Here is a 15,259-nt window from a genome sequence, read left to right as displayed (position 1 = left end):
GCCGCTCTATCTGTGGAATTCCTCCGCGGCTTCATGAGCCCAGGAGGCCGACTGCTGCTGGTGGACTGAAATCTCGCGGAAAGAGCACTGGTGGGAGGAAAGTTCCCAGCACGGAGTAACGGCCAAAACATCCTCCTCCGAAATGATCTCTCCTTGGGACAGGCCAAGAGGCTGCTCTGTACCCCGGGGGCTCTCTTGCACTCTTCACCTTAACGCCTATTCTAAAGCCTGCTGGCCTAGTACAAACTGGGCTAATAGCACTAGCCGGAAATCTAGCTCCCGTCTAAAGATGAAAATTACCAATCTGCCCCACTCACCGCACTCCTATGAAGAGGAAGTGCCTGACAGGCAGACAGCCGCTCTCGTGGTCCTGCCCTGGGGCAGCTTACCAAAAGTCGGAAGCGAAAAGCACAGAGTCTAGCGTCGCCAAGGCTGGAAGGTAAAAAGATGTCTCCCAAGCAGTTTGGGCCGACAGCCTTCTGCCTTCGGGTTTAAGCAGTGAAAAGGAGAAATTAAAAACCCGGTGAAATACAGTCCCTAATGGCTCTTTTCTGCTCAAATGTTGGAACTGGAAGGCACCCGTGAAATTTCCAACTTCAGATATCTCATTTTACTAATAATGAAACTGAGGCCCAGAGACAGAAAGAAGGGGTATCCCCCCCCCAAAACTCTGCTTTTCCTCCCAGCCAAATGGCAAAGACAGCCAAAACCAGAGTATAACTTCCCTGGGGTCAAATGGAATTGCCCAGAGGTGGCCGGATGCGTGCAGAGCAAGAACCTGCTTCCTGGGTCCCAGCCAGGTCCGAGACCTCCTGGCTGCCGCTCATAGGGCTTTCTCTCACAGGTCACACCAGGGCCCTGTGGATTGATCATTTTGACCTCCTATTTAATTGCAATCAGCTTGCTTCCCCTCAACGTGCTAAGAATAGCAAAGAACGCGTTAGGACTCCCCCAGGTGATGGGACCTGTGAGCTCCCAACTTCTGGCCCCAACTCAGACGTCACCACCCCAGGCGAATGCTTCACTCTGTCCCATCCACCCGGTCCTAAGAAGCGCGGTGGAGCCTCTATCCACCAAGCCCTAGCTATCTATCCTAACGTCCTGCCTGGCTACAGTCTGTCTCTTCCTCCAGATCGCTGTCCTGGAAGGCAAAGAGCCCTCTCCTGCCTCCGTACACCTGGCGCCAGTCACCGAGCCTGACAAACAGTTGGTGCGCAAGAAAATCGTGATGAAGCTGGCACGTGACGACAATGCTCTTGGCTCTTCTCATTAGCTTTTCCCTCCAACCCTCTGGGCATTGGGATTTCTTGCAGGGAAGGGGCCCTGAGACCACGATGCCCCGAACTTGGCCCAGAGTGGCTAGTCTAGGAAAAAGGTAGCGTAAGGAGCAAGAAGTTCAGAGCAGGTAGGGGGGAAGCAGGAAAGTGAAAGGGCGGGGACAGGCGGGAGATGCAGGAGAGGAGAAAGAAAGCGGGGTCCTGTCCCCCCTCTGCCAGGCGTAGCGACCCGGCTGGGGTGCAGCAGCGGGACTGCACCCGGCGCTGCGCCCCTCCCAGAGAACAGCCTGCGCTCCTCGCCCCTCCCGGCGGGCGGCGAATGTTGGGGGTGGGGGCGTCCAAAGTGTGGCGGAGGAGCGGGCGGGGGCGAGGCGCGGCGCCTTCGTGCCCCTTCTTCTGCAAGAGACGCGGCGGCGGCGGCGGAGTCCCTCAGCCTCGGTCATGTGATAGTCTCGAAGCGCGAGCTGCGGGGGTCTCCGGCGTCGCGGGGACCATTACAAAACGCAGCCAGGAGAGCGCGTCGCTGCCACAGCCGCCGCCGCCGCCGCCTCTCCAGCTCGAGACGGGCCCCGGAGAGCGGCGGCAGCTGCGGCGCGGACGGCGGAGCGGGCCCAGACCAGCCTCGCAGCCTCCCGGCCTCGGCAGCCGCCCCCTCGGGCCCGCAGCGTGCCCCCGCGTCCAGCGCCCCCGCCGCGCCGCTGCTGCAGAAACCAAACTTTTACCCCCTCAGCGACCGCCTACAGCTCTCTCCCCGGCTCCGCTGCGAGCGGCCAGAGACCTGGGAGAAACGGGCTGCCAGGAGCTGAGCTCCCTTCTCCTTACCTCGCCGCTCCCCTCCAGGAAAACCTCAACTCCCGGCTGGGTGCCCGCACCGGGGACAGCCTCCCGGCGCAGCAAGTCTCGCCCTCCCGGCCCCCTGGAGCATGAGCGCCAACTAGGATATTTAAAGGGCCAGAGTCCCGCCTGTGCCGTCCTTCCCAGCCCGCTGGGCCTGAGCTTCCCTCGGACCGAGAAAAAGAAAAGAGGAGGCCGGGAAGGGAACGCGGCCCTGCCGACGCCTCCACCGCCCGCTCCAGCACCGGGTCTCTGACCACCCGGGGGAAGCCGCCGGGAGGGTGTGGCGGGGAAGCTGGCGCGCCCCGCCCGCCACTCTCTGCGCGGGTCGGCCACCGTCGGGCCAGAAGTTGCGACCCGCGGAGAGCTGAGCTGGCCCGAGAGAGCAGCAGGCGCGGAGCCCCCCAAGCAGCTGGTAGAAGTCTGGAGAGAGACGGCGAGAGGGTCTGGGGACAGAGAGGGCGGGGTGGCGGGGCTGGGCGGGCGGAGTGGGGCTTAGTGCAGACCGCCAAGCCCCGGCAACCCGGTGCGGAGCGACACTGCCGTCCTGTGGGGGCCGGAGGGCAGTGGAGGCGCCGGAGGCGATGCCGCGGCCGGGGAAGAGCTCGTACAGCGACCAAAAGCCGCCCTACTCGTACATCTCGCTGACCGCCATGGCCATCCAGCACTCGGCCGAGAAGATGCTGCCGCTGAGCGACATCTACAAGTTCATCATGGAGCGCTTCCCCTACTACCGCGAGCACACGCAGCGTTGGCAAAACAGCCTGCGCCACAACCTCTCCTTCAACGACTGCTTCATCAAGATCCCGCGGCGGCCGGACCAGCCCGGCAAGGGCAGCTTCTGGGCGCTGCATCCCGACTGCGGCGACATGTTCGAGAACGGCAGCTTCCTGCGGCGCCGAAAGCGCTTCAAGGTGCTGCGCGCGGAACACACTCACCTGCACGCCGGGAGCACCAAGGGCGCGCCAGGCGCCGGGCCCGGAGGGCACCTTCACCCCCACCACCCGCACCACCCGCACCACCCGCACCACCACCACCACCACCACCACGCGGCCGCGCACCATCACCACCACCACCACCACCCGCCCCAGCCGCCGCCGCCCCCGCCGCCGCCGCCGCACATGGTGCATTATTTCCATCAGCAGCCTCCTCCCGCCCCGCAGCCGCCGCCGCCGCACCTTTCGTCGCAGCCCCCGCAGCAGCCGCCCCAGCAGTCGCAGCCTCAGCCGCCGTCCCACCCCGGCAAGATGCAGGAGGCGGCAGCGGTGGCGGCGGCGGCTGCGGCAGCGGCGGCGGCGGCCGTGGGCAGCGTGGGGCGCCTGTCGCAGTTCCCACCCTACGGGTTGGGCTCAGCGGCCGCCGCCGCCGCTGCCGCAGCAGCGTCCACGTCGGGCTTCAAGCATCCGTTCGCCATCGAGAACATCATCAGCCGAGACTACAAGGGCGTGCTTCAGGCCGGCGGGCTGCCCTTGGCGTCCGTCATGCACCACCTGGGTTACCCCGTGCCGGGCCAGCTTGGCAACGTGGTCAGCTCCGTGTGGCCGCACGTGGGCGTTATGGATTCGGTGGCCGCGGCCGCCGCCGCCGCCGCCGCGGCGGGGGTCCCTGTGGGTCCAGAGTACGGGGCTTTCGGCGTGCCGGTCAAGGCCCTGTGCCACTCGGCAAGCCAGAGCCTGCCTGCGGTGCCGGTGCCCATCAAGCCCACCCCTTCGCTGCCGCCGGTGGCCGCGCTGCCTCCGACTCTCACCGTCCCCGCGGCCGCTCAGCAGCCGCCGGCGCCGTCCACCGCGTGCCCTGCTGCTGCGGCCTCGCCTGCCACCTCCCTGCTGGAGCCCACCGCCCCGAGTGCGGCCGAGAGCAAGGGCAGCTCCCTGCACTCGGTGCTGGTGCACTCGTAGGGGACACGGCGAGCGGCGGAGCCGAATGCGTGCAGGCACTCCCGGCCCACGACAGTCGGTTAGGGAGAAGGCGCCCTGAGCTGGGCAGACCTGGCGAGCCTGAGCCTTTGTGGCAAAGGAAAGTCTTTGAACAGACAAACCCGAAAGCGGATTCTCCAGTGATCTGAATAAATATAACACTTCTGGTGTTTGTGTTTATACTATGTTGTACAATCAGATTAATGAAAGGAAATTTTCAGGTAAGAGTTTCTATTGTAATTAATATTGTAAGTCAGTAAGTTATGGGGGGAGGGAGCGAAGGAGTTTGGGGAAGCCTCTTTGGCAAATTGGAAATGGATTTAGACCCTCATTCCTGGGAGCAGAAGCTGGCGGAGCTAAACCTCCCCGGGAGAAATCCAACAGACAATGACGCTTCAAACGGACCTCAGTCACCAAGTTTCTCACCCTGGGAGAGGCCTCTCGTCAACATCCAAGACAAAACTGCTATTCACTAAAGAAATCTCGTTTTATTTAAGATGGAAAAGAGAGAGCATTTTCATATCGTTATCTTGCCGGTCAGTTAAATGGGCGAGGACACGGTATCACGAATAAAGTCGCTTGGGGGTGAGGGGGCAGCAGGAACTCCACTGAACTCCAGTTCAGTTTCTTGCTCTGACCCGGGGGTCGACAAGGACAGAAGGACAGCTAAAGCAATTAGTTTGCACAAAACAGAATGGCAGCGGCTTAAGGAGCAAAGCCCCAGATTCCAAAAGTAAAGTTCGGGGGAACACAACCAAAGAGAGACAATAAAGGCGGTTTTTTACCTGCAATTCGTTTGTGTACCAATCGGATGAGGCTATTAAGGAGCCCGCAAATAATGTTAATTCCCACGATCCGTTCCATTTGGTACTTTAAAGGGAAAAAAAAAATCACTTGCATCATGGGATTTTGCTCCTCTAATCATGAGTGCAAGAAAAACCCGCGCCAGCACCCGACAGTATTGGTCTTAACGCTTCCAGGAGCGTTTCTTGGCGGTTGGTTGCCTTCCAGCCTCCAGACAGATGTCAGAGGACGACTTCCGTCCCTTCGGCGCGCCGCGGTCGATGTGGTATTCCGAGCGCTGTTTGGCGCCTACGACTTTCAGGCGAATTTTTCATTTTCAGCTCGTGAGTGGAAAAGAAACTTGCGGCTATGGCTCCTTCCCCCTTTTTGAGCCCCAGGAATAGCACTTTATCGCAACAAACTTTTGGGAACGAAGGGGGGCGGGTAAGGAGGAGGCCGCCGCCCTTTGCCTCTGGTTCACCTTGGGCTTGTGTCCGCGCCGCGTTCGGGTTGTGACTTTGTAACAAGTTCATGTCTGCCGGTGTTGTTCGCGGTGTTCCCCATTAAAGCTTCTCTCTGGATATGCCGCTGCGGGTGTGAGGATGTTGCGCTTCTCAGGAGAGGAGGCGGCAGACTGAGCGCCCACTGGGCGGTCAAGGAACTTTCCAAACCCTCCCCTCCCCTATATTTCTCAACTTCAGAGCCTCGTAGGGGGTGAGTTCACAGCAGAGCCGCCACCAGGGACGAGCGTCCTCCATTGCTCCTATTATCCGTTGGCGCAATTATCTTCTGGAATTCCACCATCCTTATGCTGGCCTCCGGATCCCCAGCCCACCTCAGGGCAGGGAACCGCATTAGCAAAAAATCCGCAACAGGGAATTTTTTTGTTCCCATTTGAGGTTCACTTCAGCTCACCATCACCACCACCCAACACCCTTCCCCTTTCCTAAGGGCCTGGAGGGCGGGCCACGCCAGGGACTCCGTACTGGTAGGTAGATGCCCTGCGGCGCCCCCTTAAGTCTAGAAGACAGACCGGGGCGGGGAAGTCGGGGCCAGGTCCCTGCCACCGCGGCGCCCCGCCACCGAAGCCTGGAGGACCTGTTGCGCTCCCGCTCGGGGAGCGTCCCAGGCGAGCAGGGCCTCGGGAGGCGGCGGCAGCCTGGGGCCCCGAGCCGCAGAGCGCTGGGCGGGCGAGAACCCCCGGCCCCGCGGTCCGCTCTCCCGGGAGGGAACCTGCGGGCTGCGGCGGCTGCCGAGCCGCGCGGGGAGCTGGCGAGGCGGCCCGGCCCGGTGCGGGTCGGGGAAGCCACGGCCGTCTGGCTGCTCTCCGACCTCGAACAGGGCTCCGTCTTGAACCGACTTCCCTCTGCTCAGTCAGGCCCAACAGAAGCCTCCTCTAACCTTTCCTCCGAAGAAAATAAAGGACCTACAAGATGACCTGCACACAGTAATGACACTGAGGGGGAGGGTGGTTATATCTCGAAGTAGGTGTTTACAAGTTGCATCTCAGCGCGCAGGCGAGGTTTGGTCTCCGTTTAGGGCACCAAGTCCTTGCGAGATGAAACAACTGGTGTACCCACTTCTTCCAACTTGAGACTCTGGAAGGGTTTCTGCAGGGTTTTCCTCTTCACTAGTCTGATGCGGTGGAAAAAGAGAAAAGAAGGGTGGGGGACACTGACATGGGGGAGTCACAGATTTGGAGGGACTTTGGAGTTTGGCTTCTTTGTCCTCCTCTGGATGAGTGGGTGCCTAGAAGTCCTGGGGTCAGGACCCCCAGTTTAGAAGAGTCCATTGGCTGGAAAGAGCAATTGAATCCCAGGGGTTTGTTCAAAAGAACACTCCTTCCTTCTGGTCCAGCTGTCCAAAAGGTGTGATTTTAGCGGTGCCCAGGGCCCCATTTCCAGGAAAGGGGCACAGCCCAAAGTGTCCTTTAGCACCCACAGAGCTGGCCTAAGCAGTAGTCCCCCCTGGGAAGAAAGGAGCCTGTGGGCCACAGCCGCAGGAAATGAGCAATTGTCCCTCACAGTTTTCCTGGTCCCGCTGAGCGAACTCCTTCCTGCCTCTGTGTGGAAAACAAGGGTGTTTAGTATTTACTGGAAGAAAAGAGAGAAAGGAGAAGGGTAGGCCAAGTGAACTTAGAGATAATTCTACTCGAATTTTTATCCAGCAGGAGATCCAGGTACCCAAAGGAAGCAATGCTTGGCATTGAGAGTAGAGAGAGAACCTGGGAATTCAGGCAAATAAATAAGGGTGGGGGGAGCTTTCTGCCAAAACTCGGATCCCAAGGGAGGCTTCCAATCGAAGCCCCAGACACTAACCCTGTCTTAAAGACCCCTCTTAACTAAGATAGGATGAGGAGTCTGATTGTATTGTGTGGGGCTTTATCTGCCTAAGCAATTACCACCCCATTCCCAAGCCAGGAGCCTGGCAGGATTAGTCTTGGCAGACCTCTGAGATACCAGGACTGAGGAGGACCCCAGGCCCGAGGCTCACTGCTCATCAGCAGAATCAGATTTTCATACCCAGATGCCATAAAACATCCATTTAAGGACATTGGAACCAGATCCGGTGCTTATTTTAAACATGTTCATAGGGTTCAGGCCATTAAAAAAAAGAAAGAAAGAAAAAAAGTATTATCCTGGTAATAATCAAAGTATATAGAGAAGTACAAAAGCTAGTAAGAATAATAAATTGATGGTACTATTTTGGTGACCCTCTCAACTGAGTATGTGATCTCTTCTGAACTCACCACAGGATTCTCTCTCTAGCAACAGGTTGAGATAGAGGGAAAGTAAATTCTGGATAGAAGTGAGATGCAAGTAGAGACAATAAAAAGGTATGACCATCGCAGTTCGCATGTTTAATAAAATCATTTGTGGTGGTTTCATAACATCATTAGGGGAGAGAGTCCTGCTTTCCAGGATGATAAAAAAGAATAGGGTTGCTTAGCCTGTATCCCACTCACCTGCAGGCAGGGGACCTTGAGCAAGATGGGCAGAAGCAATGAAACAAGAGAGAGATTTCAGTGTAGATATCTTTACAGTAAAGTAAGAGGGAAACAGCTTGGAATCATCCGTTTGATTGTATTTCCTTGGGAAGCAAAGACAAGAGCTAAGGGCAGAGGGAGGACAAAGCTATTTTAGCTGTAGTCGCTAGCAGAACAGGCTCTCCAGAATCGGCACAGTTGGCATCTGGCACTTAGGAAGGCTGTCAGTCAAGCTGGCCTGTGGTCAATTATCTCCTTAAGTAGACTGGCACGAGTCCAGCCAGGGAGGAAGGCTGGTGGCATCCAGAGGAATCAGAGCCAGTTAGCTGGCCGTGGTACTAAGCATCTTTGCATAGGGGGGTTGGAAGGCTGATCAACACATCTTCTCCTGGGATTCAAAGGTGACATTTGCCTGCTTGGCACTAGTACAGAAAGAGTCCAGAACAGTATGGAAACAGAATGCCTTAGGAGAAAAAAAATTGATTCTCAAAGCCACCAATTCCCCTTAAATTCCATTCACTGACAAAAATCACCATCTCTGATACGCACAAAATGATACAGAGATCTTGGTAAATGATGGTGGGACGTGGTTCCTCCACTGGACAAGAATTCCCGTTCATCATTGTACCTGACTATGAAATGGGCAGAAAAGATAGTCTGGGGGGCATATTCAGGCTTGGATGATGTGGCAAAGGTTTGAAGTGGTAGCAGTGTTAAGCAGACTATGGGGATATGATTCTGTGTGGGGGTAGAGGGGCAGGGTGGAGTTGGCATTGGAAAGAAGGGGTTTCGAAAGCCAATGATAACCACTTTGTAGGTAAAAAGGCAGAGTGGGGATTCAAGTGGCGGTGGGAAGTCCTTGAATTCCAAAAGGCAAAACAGTTTCTTCAAGTCCAACATTTTCATTTTGCTCATTTGAAGTATTTTCATTAACTTTATCTGTCAAAGCTGAAATGCTACCTTATACCCTTTGGGGGAGATTTAAGAGATCTGCTTGGGATTTCAATTCAGTCTTAAACCATTGTTTAAATGGTATGAATCTGGCAAGACTCCAGATGTACTCTGTCCCAAGCACTTTTCCCCCTTAACTATCCCCTGTGTATTTTAAGGAAAATTTAAGCCACATGTTGTACTTTCCCCCTTGCATCCAAATGTCGTTTTATTGAATTTTAGCATGGTCCATGAAATTCAAATTCTGAGTTTTAAGCTATAATATATTCATATGATCTACAACACAGTCACATGATATGCACATATATCATTAAGCAGAAAATAAAGCATCTGAGAACTATAGTTGATTATAGTAACATTTCTTCAGACTGAAGAACCATGCTGGGAACGCCATATTAAAAAAGGATTTTATGAAATTATCCAAAAATTCAGAGAAACGAAATTAGTGACTCATGAGAATATTTTTAAAAGAATACTGCTAAGAAGCTATTTTGATGATGCTTTGTTTGATCCAAATAGTTGTTTCCTGCCACAAGAAACAGGTCTTTTGTGTGCACAAGACACCCAGGCTTTGCTTGTAAGTCACAGATCTCATTATTGTGGCATCATTTAAAAAATGCATTGAACTACGCTCTCCCATCTGAGCCACTTCCAGTCCTGTCAGCACCTTCACAGACAGCGTGTTTTTTACTGTTACTGCGGATGAATGCTTAGCAAAAAGGGAGCTGGAGAGCTGTAGTCCAGGCCCAGCTGAACTAGATTCATTCCAGAAAGGATCCACAACATTGAAGCACACAGATGAGAAAAGGGGGAAAGGGGGGAAGGAGGAGGGAGAGGGAGGAAGCAAAGAAAGAAGCAGAGAGAGAGAGAGACGGGGGAGGGGGGGGCAGATGTACACATCTAATATTGACAAAGAAATAAAAGGAATTATCATTTTCTAACCTAATATTGTTTGGGTTTTCTCTCAGGAAACTCTCGATCAATTTTTCCAATGTATGCGTCTATAACACTACTTATCGGAAATAATCTTGGCTTAAAGGCAATATCCATTCTTCTTTTAAGAATGGTTCTTAGCAGGGCGCCTGGGTAGCTCAGTGGGTTAAGTCTCCCCCTTCAGCTCAGGTCATGATCTCAGGGTCTTAGGATCAAGCCTTGCATCATTGGGCTCTCTGCTCAGCAGGGAGCCTGCTTCCCTCTCTCTCTCTGCCTATTTGTGATCTCTCTCTCTCTGCGTGTCAAATAAATAAATAAAATCTTTTTTAAAAAAAAGTTCTTAGCTAGAGAGGACAGGGTACTGTATAACTAACTGGCAGCCACATTTATTGCCTAAAAAAACGAGGCGTCAGTCTGCCTAAGAATTCATCCCAGGTGAGAATTTTGTATCATTAATTTTGTTGCAATTTATTGTATAGGGATTAACCTGTATCCCCACAGGGAGGTGTTTAAATAAGTGATGCTGTTAATATACTATGGAATATCATGCAGCCATCACAAATAATGCTTATAAAATTTTGCTCATATAGAAAATGTTTATGCACCAAATATAAACAGCGGTACCTCTAGAATCCAGACTGCTGAAATCATAAATCATCTTATTTTCTTGTTTTCCATATGATCTCAATTGTTTTGGATTGTCTGCCTACACCGACCATGTTTTACTTTTATAACCAGGGGAAAGATCACTCAAAGATCTCTCCAGCCAATAAAACTAGCGTGTCAACAAAATGTAAATTATTATTTTTTTAAAGATTTATTTATTTGACAAAGACCACAAGTAGGCAGAGAGGCAAGTAGAGAAGGGAAGCAGGCTCCCTGCTGAGTAGAGAGCCTGATGTGGGGCTCGCTCCCAGGACCCTGAGATCATGACCTGAGCCAAAGGCAGAGGCTTAACTCACTGAGCCATCCAGGCGCCCCCAAAATGTAAATTATTATATTTTAGTGTAGCATCTTCAGTTTGGGGGAGGGGTGAAGACCTGACTGGTAAAAATGTCCTTTAAAGGCAAAGAACTGTAGAGAAGAAGGAACCACACACATCCTGCTGTCCTCCTGCTGTGTCTTTGACATGACACTTTTAAGTGTCACTTTTAAGTTTTGACTCTGGGGGAATTTTGTGAGAATTGCTGTCCCATAAAACTGCAATGGGAAAATGCAAAAAGGCTGAAATTACAAAGAGGGCTTGATAAAGAAAAAATCCCTCTTTCTCTCTCTCTCTTTTTTAAGTAAGCTCTAAACCCTACGTGGGGCTCAAACTCACAACCCCCAAATCAAGAGTCAAATGTTCTTCTGACAGATCCAGCCAGGCGCCCCAAGTCTTGTGTTCTTTTGCTCCTTTTTCTACTCGCTTTCTCTCTTTTCATCTTTCACATTGCATGAAGTTTTTTAGTAGCCCCAAAGTCTTCTTGAAACTAGGCAGATAATGAGCATTAAGTTAATACATTCTGCTAGCTTAGGCAATTCCTCCCAAATGCAAAATAATATGCAGTTTTCCAAAATAGTAATATAATTCTCCTTTTTCCCAGTTGGCAAATCTTTTTTGAGTAGTGACAATGTTTTAGGGGCTCTTGGGTGGCTCAGTCTGCTCTTGGCTCAGGTCATGATCCCAGGGTCCTGGGAATGAGCCCTGAGTTGGGCTCCCTACTCAGTGGGGAGCCTGCTTCTCCCTCTTCCTCTCCAGCTGGTGCTCTCTCCCCCTCTATCTGAAATAAACAAAATCTTAAAAAAAAAAAAATACTATTTGTACTAGTTCAAGTAAACCTGTATTGTGTCTTCCTTGTCTACATCGAAATCGTTTCTTTAAAAAAAAAATATGGGGAAGTCTGGGGCATGTGGCTGGCTTCAGTCAGTAGAGCATAGGACTCTTGATCTTGGGGTGATGACATTGAGCCTTATGTTGGATGTAGAGACTACTTTCATTTTTTTAATTTTTCTTAAGATTTTATTTATTTGACAGAGAGATCAAAAGTAGGCAGAGAGAGAGGAGGAAGCAGGCTCCTTGCCAAGCAGAGAGCCGGATGTGGGGCTCCATCCCAGAACCCTGAGACCATGACCTGAGCCGAAGGCAGAGGCCTAACCCACTGAGCCACCCAGGCGCCCCAAGACTACTTTTTAAAAATTTGTTTTAAATTTTTAAAAAATGCAAAAGTCTGTAACTACTCAGAACATGCAAATTTTCAGAAGACTAAACATACCTCAACTATTATGACAGAAACCTGATTACCTCTAAAAATGACCCCAGGTCACTGAGATTTTTGGTTTTTAAAAATGTTGCACTGGTGGGGCACCTGGGTGGTTCAGTGGGTTAAAGCCTCTGCCTTCAGCTCAGGTCATGATCCCAGGGTCCTGGGATCGAGCCCTGCATCAGGCTCTCTGCTCAGCGGGGAGCCTGCTTCCTCCTCTCTCTCTGCTTGCCTCTCTGCCTACTTGTGATATCTGTCTGTCAAATAAATAAATGAAATATTTTTAAAAAATTAAATTAAAATTAAAATGTTGCACTGGAGAACTTAAATTCAACTAAAGTTAAATTATAAGACTGAATTTTTAACCCAAGAGAACCAGAGAATCAAAGTATGATCAAATATATCTCACTTCACCAGCTTAGAGAACGAAATAACATCCTATTTCTTTGATATACAACAATTTTGAACCCTCTTCTCAGTTATTACTGGAAAACATCTTTTTCCTTGCCAGGGAACCCTAGGCTGACTCAGGCCTGGTTACTCCCACCTTAAAAAGAAAAAAGGTAAAGTCGAATCAGTCTGCTAACATTGCCTATCAAACTTGAGGTACATGTGATCATCTGTCGAGGTCTTTTTTTTAAGATTTTATTTACTTATTTGACAGAGAGAGAGAGATCACAAACAGGGGGAGTGGCAGAGAGAGGGAGAAGCAGGCTGCCTGCCGACGTGATCCGAGGAGTCTGGTATCATGACCCAAGCCAGTGCTTGGGCGCCTGCATGGCTCAGTGGGTTAAGCGGGCCCTCTGCTCCGCAGGGAGCCTGCTTCCCTGTCTTTTTCTCTCTGCCTACTTGTGATCTCTCTCTGTCAACTAAATAAATAAAATATTCAAAAGAAGAAAGAAAGAAAACAAAGGCAGATGCTTTACCCCTGAGCTACCCAGGTGCCCCCTGGGGCGTTTTGTGAAACACCTTCTGCTGGATCCCACCTCCAAAGATTCTGATTCAGCTGGTGTGAAGCAGAGCCTGAGTTGATACCGGTCTAATGAGTTACCAGATGATGCTGATGTTGCTGATTTGCTGGGCCCCAGATCACACTCAAATTCTGGGCTGCAAGAGATTTTCTTTTCATCAGTAACAGCCATCTCAGACCATCAGCCACACCCAAATAACTTTGAACATTAGTTAAGATCAGTATCTTTTTTTCTTTCAAAACCTCCATAGCGCAGGGGCGCCTGCATAGAGCAGTCAGTGAAGTGTTTGACTCTTGGTTTCAACTCAGGCGGTGATCTCAAAGTCGTGGGATTAAGCCCCGAGTCCAGAGCTGTGCTCAGCTCAGAGTGGGCTTGACATTCTCTCTTTTTCTCCCTCTGCCTCTCCTGCCCTAGCTCTCTCTTGATCTCTCTCTAAAATAAATAAAACCTTGGAGGGGGGGGAACATCACTGTTGCCTATCAAATTTACCCATCACCTTGAGTATTATATACTAATGCACAAGGGAAACAGAAAAGCCCTGTATACCCCAGAGTTGGAGCACTCCCCACCATTAAGTCTCATCAGGATGGAATAGTTGGATTGGAAAGCAAAAGATTTCTTATTTCATCAAGGAGGCAACTGAGGCAGTGGTTACTTGAGAAGCAAATTACTAAACCCTAAAGCTAGAAGTCAGTTGTCGGGGGCACCTGAATGGCTCAGTCAGTTAAGTCTGCCTTGGCTCAGGTCATGATCCCCGGGGTCCTGGGATCAAATCCTGCCTCAGGGAGCACACTCCTCCTGCTTGTGCTCTCCCTTTTTCTCTCTCTGTCAAATAAATAAATAAATAAATAAAATCTTAAATTAATAAAAAAAAAAGTCATTTGTTTTCTTGCTATGCCCATCTTTACATCATAAGCCAGCTCCTTTACAAAAGGAACTACCACTTCACTTCACTTCCTTAATGTGATGTAACTGTATTTGCAGACCACACTTTTCCTTTGATGCTTTCATCTTTATGTCAGCTGTTTTATATAGGAGAGATAGGGTTTTTTTTTAATATTTTATTTATTTATTTGACACAGAGAGAGAGAGAGATCGCAAGCAGGCGGAGAGGCAGGCAGAGAGAGGGAGAAGCAGGCTTCCCGCTGAGCAGAGAGCCCAACGCAGGGCTCAGTCCCAGGACCCTGAGATCATATCCTGAGCCAAAGGCAGAGGCTTAACCCACTGAGCCACTGGGGCACGCTGGGAGATAGGTTTTATTCTGAGTTTATACATATGCAGGCTTAGATCTAAAACTTGGAGGATCGAGTCCTTGCAGATGTTCAAATGATGCATCAATTTAGTGAACTCACGCTTTGCCTAAAAATGGAACCACTTAGCCAAATATTTACAAAACTGCTTTGTTTTCATAGTGTGCATTCTAACAAAATGTGTGCATTCTAAGAAAACAAATGTTACCAGGACTCAAGCTGGGATCCCCTCTAATCCTTGAGAGTTCATGATCTTTTCTATAGCCTTATTCCATGTTCTGTGACAGACTCACACCCCTGTCTCTCTGGGGACTTTAGAAGCTGGAGAAGGTATAGAGGCATTTTTGCTTAACATGTCTGACTTACAACTCCAGCTCCCAGAGACCTGGTTCACTTTAAGGATCATCTCAACATAAAAGCATCCTGCCTCCTTTATTTGCAATCATTCCAGGTGTAAAAGGCATGAGGAGCAAACGCCAATGTCTTGAAGATTTGAGTTTACCTTACTTCATTCAATTGAAATATTTATTACTTTAAAAAGTACTTCTATCATCTCTCTACCAGGACTTTTGATTGTCTTTGCCATTCAGTCTAGTCTTATAGTTTGATTGGCCTTGACTCTCTTATTGGTCTATTTGCTCTCCCCCACCCCCCTTGCCCTTCTCCAGTTGCTTCCACTGCCCTTCACCCTACTCCACCCCAATACCCACTAACTTTTTTTTTTTTTAAGATTTTATTTATTTATTTGACAGAGAGAGATCAAAAGTAGGCAGAGAGGTAGGCAGAGAGAGAGGGAAACAAGCTCCCTGCCGAGCAAAGAGCCTGATACGGGTCTCAATCCCAGGATCCTGAGATCATGAGCTGAGCCAAAGGCAGAGGCTTAACTCACTGAGCCACCCAGGTGGCCACTAACTTTTTATGAGGGATGGTTTAATTCTTCTTCTCTCTGTGGAGACTGTAACCAGCTCTTCTTAGAAGAGGAACTAAGGGGGGGCACCTGGGTGGCTCAATGGGCTAAAGCCTCTGCCTTTGGCTCGGGTCATGATCTCAGGGTCCTGGGATGGAGTCCCATGTCGGTCTCTCTGCTCAGCAGGGAGCCTGCTTCCCCGCCCCCC

At 51.0% G+C, this 15,259-nt stretch overlaps 1 protein-coding gene across 1 annotated transcript; it reads left to right on the top strand.

Moving 5' to 3' along the window:
- Positions 1–2,683: 2,683 nt before the first annotated feature.
- On the top strand, positions 2,684–4,009 carry FOXB2 (forkhead box B2). The gene has a single exon (XM_045085384.1). It carries the CDS (start codon positions 2,696–2,698, stop codon positions 4,007–4,009), a length of 1,314 nt encoding a protein of 437 aa, XP_044941319.1. The 5' UTR covers positions 2,684–2,695.
- The last annotated feature ends 11,250 nt before the right edge of the window (positions 4,010–15,259 follow it).

Source organism: Mustela putorius, unplaced genomic scaffold (genome assembly GCF_011764305.1).
Source record: "Mustela putorius furo isolate JIRA1106 unplaced genomic scaffold, ASM1176430v1.1 tig00000854_pilon_pilon_pilon, whole genome shotgun sequence".
Classification (NCBI taxonomy): Eukaryota; Metazoa; Chordata; class Mammalia; order Carnivora; family Mustelidae; genus Mustela; species Mustela putorius.
This window is presented reverse-complemented; position numbering and strand designations above follow the sequence as displayed.